Below are 12600 nucleotides of genomic sequence, written 5' to 3' on the forward strand. Positions count from 1 at the left end.
TTTATTTTAATTTTATTATGTTTTAAGTGTGTTTTAACGCCTGGAAAAGTAGGCTTTGCGCCTGCTTTTATCAGGCACAAGAGTTTTGAGGACATTCTCTGGGCAAGATACGGGTAAATACCGCAATCTTGCCCTTGCGAATGCCCTCACTGTGGAGATGCAGAGGATCTGTCAAGCTCCAGTTTGACAGATCAGAAAAGCGCATGCGCATTGTACGCTGATAACCGGCTTTTGCGATGCCTTCCCGCATCCGTACGGACCCGGGGAGGACGGGATTTCTGGGCCATTATCTGGTCATTATCACGTTGCTGTCGGTGGGAGCTTGCTGTGCGCATGTTGGCTGTTACATTTCGCACATTACAACAGTGACTACACTCAAAGTACTTCATTAGTTGTAAAGTGCTTTGGGACATCCTGAGGTAGTGTAAGGCGCTATATAAATGCAAGTCTCTTTTTTTTTAAATCACAGAACTGTCAATTATTCGTCTCAGCCTGTCAGTCGCTCCCTCCGCCTGTCCGTCACCCCCGGTTGCTATGACTCGCGATTGTTACGCAAGCTCCGCCCCGCCCTCCCGCCCACGTGCCCCGGGCCCCGCCCCATAGGTCACCGAGACGTTGCGGAGGGCCGGTGGTGAGTGCGCGCTGTGCTGGGGCCCGCGGCGACAGTGACAGCAGGCGGAACCTCGCCTGTCTCTCGGGCAAGGGCCGGGGGCAGCATCCTGTCCCTTTAAATAGGAGGGGGGGGCTTCCAGGTGAGGGGGAGTGTCCCGGGGGGAGGGGGTCTCGAGGGGAAATTTCTCCCCTCCCCGGGGGGAGGAGGTCTCGAGGGGCAATTTCCCCCCCTCCCGAGAGGAGGGGGTCTCAAGAGGCAATTTTCCCCCGGTGGGAGGGGGCTGAGCCCCAGGAGAGGGGAGGCCCCAGGGAATTAGATAAATACGTAAAGGGTTCACCCCTGCTGGGCTGTGGGTAAAAGTCAATGGAATGGAATTAATTGTTTACCTTGTTCAAAGAGTTGCGGTAGGAACGATGTACTGTTTCATTGTATGACTCTATCTGTGCCTTCAGCTATAGATTTCCCTGAAGTGCTGTTTTAGTGTCCGCAGATGGCGGATCCTGTACCTCGATCTGGCTGCAGTGAGTTGACAAACTAAAGGTAAGAACTGAGTCAGATACTCCCAAACTTGTCAATCGCTCCCAAGGTTGCGGAGGGTGGGGGATGAGGGTAGGATCCCTGTCTGGAGAGAGAAGTGGGACATCCCTACCGGGGGAGAGAGAGGGGACTACCCTAAAGGACATTAGTGAACCAGATGGGTTTTTAAAACAATCTGATAGCTTCGTAGTCACCATTACTGATACTGGCTTTTTATTCCAGATTTATTTAATTAACTGAATTTAAATTCCACGGCTTCCATGGTGGGATGTGAACTCAGGTCTCTGTATTACTAGCTCAGTAACATAACCACTATGCTACTGTTCCAGACAGTTTGCAACCTTTGTGTCCAATTTGACCCTGAAAGGAGCTTTTGACCATAGTTAAAACCACCTATTTCCAATTCCATAACATCGCTCGTCTGCTCCCTTGCCTCAGCTCATCGGCTGCTAAAGCCCTCATCCATGCCTTTGTTACCTTTTAGACTCGACTATTCTAAAGCACTACTGGCTGGCCTCCCACATTCTACCCTATGTAAACTTGAGGTCATCCAAAACACGGCTGCCTGAGTCCTAACTTGCACCAAGTCCCGCTCACCCATCCATCATCATCATCATCATCATTATCGGCAGTCCCTCAAGAACACCATTACAAGAAATAGGAGCAGGAGTGGGCCATTTGACCCCTCAAGCCTGCTCTGCCATTCAATAAGATCATGGACTCAGGTCCACTTCCCTGCCCGCTTCCCATAGCCCTTTATTCCCTTATCACTCAAAAATCTGTCTACCTCCGTCTTAAATATATTCAACGACCCAGCCGCCACAGCTCTCTGGGGCAGAGAATTCCACAGATTTACAACCCTCAGAGAAGAAATTCCTCCTCATCTCAGTTTTAAATGGGCGGCCCCTTATTCTAAGACTATCTTCCATGATTTTAGTTTCCACTCTGAGTGGAAATATCCTCTCTGCATCCACCTTGTCCAGCCCTCTCATTATCTTATATGTTTCGATAAGATCACCTCTCATTCTTCTGAACTCCAATAAGTATAGGCCCAACCTACTCAACCTCTCTTCATAAGTCAACGTAGTCAATCTCCGGAATCAACCTAGTGAACCTTCTCTGAACTGCCTCCAATGCAAGTATATCCTTCCTTAAATACGGAGTCCAAAACTGCATGCAGTACTCCAGGTGTGGCCTCACTAATACCCTGTACAGTTGTAGCAGGATCAAAATCGAGGAAGACTTGTTTCCACACTAAAAGTGAGTTCTCAGGTGACCGTACAGTCCAATACAGGAATTACAGTCTCTGTCACAGGTGAGACAGACAGTGGTTGAAGGAAGAGGTGGTTGGGGAGTCTGGTTTGCCGCACGCTCCTTCCGCTGTCTGCGCTTGGTAAACTGCGCGACAACCACAAGAGAAATGCAGGGAACAGCACCAACCCTTCTACATGGCCTTCTTTGACCTCACCAAGGCCTTTGACGCGGTTAACCATGAGGGAGTATGGAGCGTCCTCCTCCATTTCGGCTGCCCCCATAAGTTTGTCACCATCCTCCACCTGCTCCACGACGACATGCAAGCCTTGATCCTGACTAACGGATCCACCACCGACCCAATCAACGTCCGGACCGGGGTCAAGCAGGGCAGCGTCATCGCGCCAACCCTCTTCTCAATCTTCCTCTCTACTTATCCATCACCCCTGTGCTTGGTGAACTACATTGGCTCCCGGTTAAGCAACTCCTCGATTTCAAAATTCTCATCCTTGTTTTTGTCTCTCTCCGTGACTTCGCCCCTCCCTATCTCTGTAATCTCCTCCAGCTCTGCAACCTCCCCCGCCATTCCCCCCCCCCCCGGTGATGTCTGCGCTCCTTTAATTCTGCCATCTTCAGCATCCCTGATTATAATCACTCAACCATTGGTGGCCGTGCCTTCTGTAGCCTGGGCCCCAAGCTCTGGAATTCGCTTCCTAAACCTCTCCACGTCTCTACCTCCCTTTTGGTCACCTGCCCTAATTTCTCCTTGTGCGGCTTGGCGTCAATTTTTAAAATCTCATAATACTTCTGTGAAGCGCCTTGGAACGTTTCACTACATTAAAGGTGTCTATATAAATACAAGTTGTTCCCTGCAATACATGCAGGAAGACCTGATTTCCTTTGTCATAGTGGTTTGTTACATGCTTCATGGTCACCATTACCGACATTAGCTTTTTATTCCAGACTTGATTAATGGACGTGTTTATTTCTGCTGCCAAAATGGCTGCCATGCTCCACGCATTGTTTGATTAGTCCCCTTGGAGGGTAAGCCACACCCTGAAGTTTCACAGGAATGTATCACTAGAACCGCCCATCCCAAGATCTCACTGACTTTGCAAATTGTAACTCGATCCACTTTGACTTCCTGAAGCGACAGAGGACAGAGCACCCCAGAAAATAGCAAGGGCCAGCCAAAGTCCCATGCCCCAGTAAAAGTACATCCTTCCCAACCCCCCCAACCTCACCATAGATGGCGCATTGTGTACGGATTGTTAACGGGTTTATTGGGTATGAAGTGAATAGTGACAGTGGCGTGCCTTCTGGATATCATCCATTCCAACGATGTCCCGTGTAGGGGGCTGGAAGAACGGACGGCTGTATGTCAAAGAAAAGTGCAGTACAAATAGTTATTTTGTCATTTAATTAACTGTATTGAAACTTCCCAGCTACCATGGTAGGATTTGAACTCGTGTCTCTAGATTATCAGACCAGGCCTCTGGATTTGTGGTCTAGTAAAATGACCGCTATGCTACAGCTCCCTGTAATACACACAGGAAGACCTTAGTCCCGCGAATCAGGAGGCCGCCCTCTGCCTGGACTCCAGATCTGCTCCATCAGCCACACCACGGAGAATGAAGACCCGGCCAGATGCAGCAGGCTTCGGCTCCTGCTGTCTGGATTTATGTGCTCAAACCCCTAGAGTGGGACTTGAACCCACAACCTTCTGACTCCAAGGTGAGTGAGCTACCCACTGAGCCATGGCTGACACCAAATTTCAGCTGACACCTAAGTTTACCCAATTGTGCTCGTTCCACCATCCCTCCCCCCACCCCCACCCCCCCCCCCCCACCCCCGATTCCTGTTTCAGGGGAGTCCGGGGGATGTGCATCAGTTGTAGCTCCGTGGGTAGTACGCTCGCCTTCGAGTCAGAAGGTTGTCCAGAAACTTGAGCACAAACATCAAGTGATGAGGGAGTGCTGCACTGCCGGTGGTGCAACCTTTCGATGAGATGTTAAACCCCACTGTCTGGTCTCTCGGGTGGACGTAAAAGATTCCACGGTCACTATTGGAAGAAGAGCAGGGTAATTCTCCCCGGTGTGCTGGGGCCAATATTTAGCCCTCAACTCGAGTGTAGGGAGCAGCATTGCAGAGTTTGCAGGTGATATGAAACTTGGCAAGGTAGCAGATCATTTGAGGATAGTTTTCAGCTTCAGGCTGACACAGGATGGTGAAACAGGCAGAAGCGGGGCAAATGGAGTTCAGTGTGGATAAGCGTGAAGTGATGCACTTTGGGACAACTAATATGGAAAGACACTATACAATAAATGGCAACTGTAGGTGAGCAGAAATACACACATCCTTACAAGGTGACAGGACAAGATGATAAAGTGGTTAAAAAAGAACATGGGTTACTTAGGTTTATAAATAGAGGAATACAATAGAAATGCAAAGTCTTTTTACGTAGGCCAGCAGGCGAGAAACAGCTGTGGGATCTACCTCATCCCACTCCCTTCACCCCTTGGTCAAATAACCAAGCACCAGTCATGGGATGGGCTGAAACAAACAAGACATGGCCACAGGGTGAAGTGCCGGAGGGTGGCCGGTGCCTGTGGAATCCTCACCCCAGCATAGGTCAGTGCCTTCCGGAGGGAAGGGGTAATCCCAGCTGTTAGAGTACTGCGTGCATTTAAGGAGGGATATACTTGCATTGGAGGCTGTTCAGAGAAGGTTCCTGAGGTTGATTCCTGAGATGACGGGGTTGTCTTATGAAAAAAGTTTGGACCTGTACTCGTGGAGTTTAGACAAATGAGAGGTGATCTTATTAAACATATAAGATTCTGAGGGGGCTGACAGGGTAGATGCAGAGAGGATGTTTGCCCTCATGGGGGAATCGAGAACTAGAGGGCCTAGTTTCAGAATAAGTGGTCGCCCTTTTAAGACGGCGATGAGGAGGAATTTCTTCTGAGGGTTGTAAATCTGTGGAATTCTCTGCCTCAGAGCTGTGGGGGCTGGGTCATTGAATGTATTTAAGGTGGAGATGGACAGATTTTTGAATGATAAGTGAGTCAAGGGTTTATGGGGAGCGGGAACAAGAAGAACATAAGAAGTAGGAGCAGGAGTCGGCCATAAGGCCCCTCGAGCCTGCTCCGCCATTCAACAAGATCGTGGCTGATCTGATCATGGACTCAGCTCCACTTCCCTGCCCGCGCAAGTGGCCAGAACTGGAGAAGCGCAGAGATCTCTGGGAGAGGGGGTGCGGGATTGTGGGGCTGAGAGATTAGAGATAGGGAGGGTCGAGGCCATGGAGTGATTGGAAAACAAAGTTGAGAATTTTAAAATGAAGGCGTTGCTTAACTGGGAATCGATGTAGGTCAGCAAGCACAGGGGTGATTGGTGAGTGGGACTTGGTGCGACTTAGGACACTGAGTTTTGAGTGAGCAAGTTTATCAAGGGTTGGAGACCGGCTAGGTGTGCATTGGAATAGTCGTGTCTGGATGGGTGCCGGTCTCTAAATTTAAAGGGGCCGCTCCCTACCACCCGTCTGCAGAATGGCGGCAGGTCGCTGGCATGTGGTTGGGTTTTTACTCTGTTATTCGTCTCTTGTCTTCTCAGTGCTCCGAGACTGGTGACCGACAGAGGCAGAATGGAGACCGACAATGGCGGACTGACTCGTCCGACGCCCGGGCACCGCTCCAGACTCGCCGAGCCGGCGAGACATCGACTCATCTTCCACAGCCCGGCCCTCTCGGCTGGGCAGCTGCTGACCCCGAGCATCAGCTTGGACAACAGGTTCCTGACCACCTCCTCTGGCAGTTGTACCACCTCCCTGGCTGTCTCCTCGACTCTTCCCCTCCACTTCAGCCAGTCCTTGAGCCCCAAGTTGCCCCAGACCCTCTGCCCTTTGACCTCCCTGCAATGGACCATCTGCCCTTTGACATCCTCTTCCCTGAAGAACAAGGTTGTCTCACCATCACCCTCAGCGGAGAGTGATCGCCAATCCCGGGCACCGACCATGGCCCCTTTCAGCACCGGACAATGGGTAAGAGAGTCATAGCATACATCATCAGGCAGGCTAGAGGGATGATTATAGAGAATAACAGATACCCGGGAGTGAGTTACAGGCTGGAATCTAATCGAGGGGTTCGGGGTGGGGGGAGGGGGGGAGGGTTTATATATAGAATAACAGATCCCTGGGAGTGAGTTACAGGCTGGAATCTAATCGAGGGGTTCGGGGTGGGGGGAGGGGGGGAGGGTTTATATATAGAATAACAGATACCTGGGAGTGAGTTACAGGCTGGAATCTAATCGAGGGGTTCGGGGTGGGGGGAGGGGGGGAGGGTTTATATATAGAATAACAGATACCTGGGAGTGAGTTACAGGCTGGAATCTAATCGAGGGGTTCGGGGTGGGGGGAGGGGGGGAGGGTTTATATATAGAATAACAGATACCTGGGAGTGAGTTACAGGCTGGAATCTAATCGAGGGGTTCGGGGTGGGGGGAGGGGGGGAGGGTTTATATATAGAATAACAGATACCTGGGAGTGAGTTACAGGCTGGAATCAAATCGGGGGGTTTTCAACATAATTTACCAGCTGCAGTTTTTAATGTGTTTCTCTCTTTCAGGCAGCTGAGGACCTAACCGAGGTGACTGTGCTGATGCCCAGTTACAACCTGTCAGCGCAGGAATATGAGGATCTGGAGCAGGCACGAGGGGCACTGGTCGCTGAGGAGCTCCGTGATGTTCCCGAACCTTCACAGAACCAGGATGTCAAACTGCGAGAAAAGAAGGTAAGGGGAATAGTAATCTGGTCATCCGGAAGCCCACCTACCCACCCTCTCCCCGTATCCTCCAATCCCACCTTCTCCCCATATCCCTCAATCCCTCAAACCCACCCTCTCCCCGTATCCCTCAATTCCACCTTCTCACAGTATCCCTCAACCCTTTGTCTCTCTTAACAAACCCATCTACTTGCCCCTTGACCACGTTTATTATTTTGCCCATTTCAACGTCCTTTCCTGGGACTTATCCTGTGGCCGATGACCCTTTTTAGACCATGGGGCATAGTTTAAAAAAGTTAGAGCCAGACCTTTCAGGAGTGAAGTTAGGAGAAACAAAGGGTGGTAGAAGTTTGGAACTTTCTTCTTCAAAATTGATGCTAGATCAGTTATTAATTTTAAATCTCAGATTGACTGATTTTTGTCAACCAAAGGTATGAAGGGTTTGGGGCACAGGTGGAGTTGGGTCACAGATCAGCCATGACCTCATTGAATGGCAGAACAGGCTCGAGGGGCTAAATGGCCTACTCCTGTTCCTTTGTTCCTCCGATGTCCCTCCTCACTCCTAATGTCCTCCTCTGTAACCGGTGTCCCCTGAGCTTTCAACTGTGCACAGTCCATGACTTGTCTGGATTAGCTCAATCCAAATCCCTTTGTAATCTTCAGCACTTTGATTGTCCGTGTCAGCCGTGGCTCAGTGGGTAGCACACTTGCCTCTTAGTCAGAAGGTTGTAGGTTCAATCCCAATCCAGGGACATGAGTACAAAAATCTTGGCTGGCACTCCAGTGCAATGTTGAGGGAGTGCTGCACTGTCAGAGGGGCAGTACTGAGGGAGCGCTGCACTGTCGGAGGGGCAGTACTGAGGGAGCGCTGCACTGTCGGAGGGGCAGTACTGAGGGAGCGCTGCACTGTCGGAGGGGCGGTACTGAGGGAGCGCTGCACTGTCGGAGGGGCGGTACTGAGGGAGCGCTGCACTGTCGGAGGGGCAGTACTGAGGGAGCGCTGCACTGTCGGAGGGGCAGTATTGAGGGAGCGGTGCTGACTTTCGGATGAGACGTTAAACCGAGGCCCTGTCTGCCCCTTCAAGTGGATGTAAAAGATCCCATGGCACTATTTTGAAGAACAGCAGAGGAGTTCTCCCCAGTGTCCTGGCCAATATTTATCCTTCAATCAACAGAACAAAAAAACAGATTATCTGGTCATTATCACAATGCTGTTTATAGGAGCTTGCTTGTGTGCAAATAGGCTGCCACGTTTCCCACATTACAACAGTGACTACACTCCAGAAAGCACTACATTGGCTGTAAAGCACTTGGAGACGTCCGGTGGTCCTGAAAGGTGCTATATAAATCCAAGTCTTTTCTTTTTATTGGGTCACAAAGTTTCTGCTCTTCATAGAATCATACAGCACTGGAGGAGGAGGTCTCTCTGCCCCTGCACTTCTTTAATGTACCATTTAATTTATATTGCCAATCCCTGGATATACTTGCATCAAGGGAGTGCAACAAGGTTCACCAGACTGATTCCTGGGATGGGGGGATTGTCCTGTGGAGAAATTGAGTACACTAGGCCTACATTCTCTGGAGTTTAGAAGAATGAGAGGTGATCTCAATGAAACATACAAAATGCTTACAGGGCTTGACAGGGTAGATGCAGGGAGGATGTTTCCTCTGGCTGAGGAGTCTAGAACCAGGGGTCACAGTCTCAGAATAAGGGGTCAGCCATTTAGGACTGATTAGGAGAAATGTCTTCATTCAGTGTGGTGAAACTCTGGAATTCTCTACCCCAGAGGGTTGTGGAGGCTCAAACATTGAGTATATTCAAGACAGAGGTCAATAGATTTTTGGATATCAAGGGATATGGGGATGGTGCAGGAAAGTGGGGTTGAGGTAGAAGATCAGCCATGATTTTATTGGATGGTGGAGCAGGCTCGAGGGCCCGAATGGCCTACTCCTGCTCCTATTTCTTATGTTCTTATCCCCCACCCTCTAATGCTGATGGCTCTTTTTTACCTTTGTTCCAGGAGACCCTTTTGAACGGGGTCTGCTGCTCCCTGATCGAAGGGGCCAATTTTACAGACACACAGAATCCCACTTGCCTCCACCTGCTGAGCCTGTGCCAGGAGATCGCGGACCAGGACCCCGAGTTCATCCTGAAGGTACAAGAGGAGTAGAATCTGGGAGAGATGAGCTGGAATGTTTAGGCCTTTGAATGTTGGAGGGAGATTTCCTGTGATGTCAGTCTCTGCCCAACTGTCCCACCTGGTGTGGTTTTCCGCACGGAGCAGCAAGTGGCCAAGGTTCCATCCCCACCCACTGCCGGAACCCAGTTAGATGCTAAAGTGTGAGAGAGGGGCCACCCCAAATACAGGAGCATGACCAAGATTGGAGGAATCTCCCCAGATACAGGAGTGTGAGGGGTTAGAGGGACCTCTGCAGATACAGGAGGGCAACAGAGGGACCTGCACAAATACAGAAGTGAGAGAGAGGGGCTAGATACATAAGAACATAAGAAATAGGAGTAGGCCACCTGGCCCCTCAAGCCTGCACCACCATTTAATAAGATCATGGCTGATCTGATCATGGACTCAGCTCCACTTCCCTGCCCGCTCCCCATAACCCTTTATTCCCTTATCGCTCAAAAATCTGTCTACCTCCGCCTTAAATATATTCAATGACCCAGCCTTCCCAGCTCTCTGGGGCATAGAATTCCATAGATTTACAACCCTCGGAGAAGAAATTCCTCCTCATAGTTTTAAATGGGTGGCCCCTTATTCTTAGATTATGTCCTCTAGTTTTAGTTTCCCTTATGAGTGGAAATATCCTCTCTGCCTCCACCTTGTCAAGCCTACTCATTATCGTATATGTTTCGATAAGATCACCCCTCATTCATCTGAACTCCAATGAGTATAGGCCCAACCTATTCAACCTACCCTCATAAGTCAACCCTCTCATCTCCAGAATCAATATAGTGAACCTTCACTGAACAGCCTCCAATGCAAGTATATCCTTCCTTTAAATACGGAGACCAAAACTGATCACAGAAACTTAAAAAATAGGAACAGTAGTCGGCCAGGCGGCCCTTTGAGTCTGCACCGCCATTCAAAATGATCATGGCTGATCCTCTATCTCAACACCATAGTCCTGCTTTTTCCCCCATACCCCTTGATGTCTTTCATTTCTAGAAATCTATCCATCTCCCTCATAAATATATTCAGTGACTTGGCCTCCACAGCCTTCTGTGGTGGAGAATTCCACAAGTTCACCAACCGCTGAGTGAAAAGATCTCTCCTCATCTCGGTCCTAAATTTCCTACCCCATATCGTGAGACTGTGACCCCTTGTTCTAGACTTCCCAGCCAGGGGAAACATCCTCCCCGCATCCAATCTATCCAACCCAGTCAGAATTTTATACGTTTCAATGAGATCCCCTCTCATTCTTCTAAACTGTAGTGAACACAGGCCTCGTCGACCCGATCTATCTTCATACGACAATCCAGCCATCCCAGGAATCAGTCTGGTGAACCTTCGCTGCACTCCCTCAATAGCAAATATATCCTTTCTTGGGTAAGGAGACCAAAACTGCACACAATACTCCAGGTGCGGCCTCACCAAGGCCCTATATAACTGTAGTAAGACATCCTTGCTCCTGTACTCAAATCCTCTTGCAATGAAGGCCAACATACCATTTGCCTTCCTAACTGCTTGCTGCACCTGCATGTTTGCTTTCAATGACTGGTGCATAAGGACACCCAGGTCCCTCTGTACATCGACACTTCCCAAGCCATCACCATTTAAATATACTTTGTTCTTATATTTTTCCTACCAAGTGGATAACTTCACATTTATCCACGTTATACTGCATCTGCTTTGTGTTTGCCCGCTCACTCAACCTATCTAAATCACTTTGCAGTGTCTTTGCATCCTCCTCACAACTCACAATCCCACCTAGTTTTGAGTCGTCAGCAAACTTGGAAATATTACATTTGGTTCCCTCATCCAAATCATTTTTACATGCACACATATATACACACACATACACACATATATACACATATACACACACACACATACACACACATACACATCATTGTGAATAGCTGTGGCCCAAGCACTGATCCCTGTGGTACTAGTCACTGCCTGCCACCCCGAAAAAGACCCGTTTATTCCTACTCTTTCTTGTCAGTTAACCAATTTCTAATCCATGCCAATACATTACCCCCAATCCTATGTGCTTTAATTTTGCACACTAACCTGTTAAGTGGAATTTTATCAAAGGCCTTCTGAAAATCCAAATACACTACATCCACTGGTTCTCCCTTATCTATTCTATCAGTTACATTCTCAAAAAACTCCAGTAGGTTTGTCAAACATGATTTTGCTTTCATAAATCCATGCTGACTTTGTTTAATCCCGCTGATATTATCTAAGTGTGCAGTTATCACATCCTTTATAATGGACTCCAGCATTTTCCCTACTACTGATGTTAGGCTAACCGGTCTGTAGTTCCCTATTTTCTCTCTCCCTACTTTTTTAAATAGGGTTACATTTGCCACCCTCCAATCTGCAGGAATTGTTCCATAATTTATAGAATTTTGGAAGATGACAACCAATGCATCTACTATTTCCATGGCTACCGCTTTTTTAATACTCTGGGATGCAGATCATCAGGCCCTGGGGATTTATCTGCCTTTAGTCCCAATAGTTTCTCCAGCACTATTTTTTTACTAATAATCATTTCCTTTAATTCCTCTTGCTCACTGGACCCTTGGTTCCCAAGCATTTCTGGATGTTATTTGTGTCCTCTTCCGTGAAGACAGAACCGAAATGTGTATTTAATTGTTGTGCCATTTCCTTGTTCCCCATTACAAATTCTCCCATTTCTGTCTGTAAAGGACCTACATTTGTCTTCACTAATCATTTTTTTCTTTTTACATACTTGTGGAAACTTTTGCAGTCAGTTTTTATGTTCCTTGCAAGTTTACTCTCATACTCTCTCTCTTTTTCCCCTCAATCAATCTCTTGGTTCTTTTTTGCTGAATTCTCAACTGTTCCCAATCCTCAGGCTTGCTACTTTTTCTGGCAACTTTGTATAGCTCCTCTTTGGATCTAATACTATCCTTAATTTCTTTTGTGTAGCCATGGTTGGGCCACTTTTCCTTTGTGTTTTTACGCCAGAAAGGAATGTATAACTGTTGCAATTCATGCATTCGTTCCTTAAATATTAGCCATTGCCTATCCACCGTCATGCCTTTTAATGAATCTTCCCAATCTATCATAGCCAATTCATTCTTCATATATTCGTAGTTTCCTTTGTTTAGATTTAGGACCATAGTTTCAGATTGGACTACTTAATTTTCCATCTTAATAATTCAATCATGTTATGGTCACTCTTCCCTAAAGGACCCCGCACAACAAGACTTAA

General features: G+C 48.2%; 1 protein-coding gene and 1 pseudogene across 1 annotated transcript in view; one reads left to right on the plus strand and one right to left on the minus strand.

The window, feature by feature from the left end:
- LOC139273708 (zinc finger protein 721-like) overlaps window positions 1–12600 on the minus strand; it is a 494469-nt pseudogene that overhangs the window by 334188 nt on the left and 147681 nt on the right.
- The window catches only part of LOC139272886 (telomerase protein component 1-like), a 125262-nt gene continuing 118928 nt past the window's right edge, over window positions 6267–12600 (plus strand). Inside the window, exons 1-3 of the mRNA XM_070888990.1 lie at window positions 6267–6440; window positions 7024–7188; window positions 9201–9335. Of these exons, the coding sequence (XP_070745091.1) occupies window positions 6414–6440; window positions 7024–7188; window positions 9201–9335 (327 nt within the window). The 5' untranslated portion in view covers window positions 6267–6413. The remainder of the gene's footprint in view (window positions 6441–7023; window positions 7189–9200; window positions 9336–12600) is intronic.

Source organism: Pristiophorus japonicus, chromosome 9 (genome assembly GCF_044704955.1).
Source record: "Pristiophorus japonicus isolate sPriJap1 chromosome 9, sPriJap1.hap1, whole genome shotgun sequence".
Classification (NCBI taxonomy): domain Eukaryota; kingdom Metazoa; phylum Chordata; class Chondrichthyes; family Pristiophoridae; genus Pristiophorus; species Pristiophorus japonicus.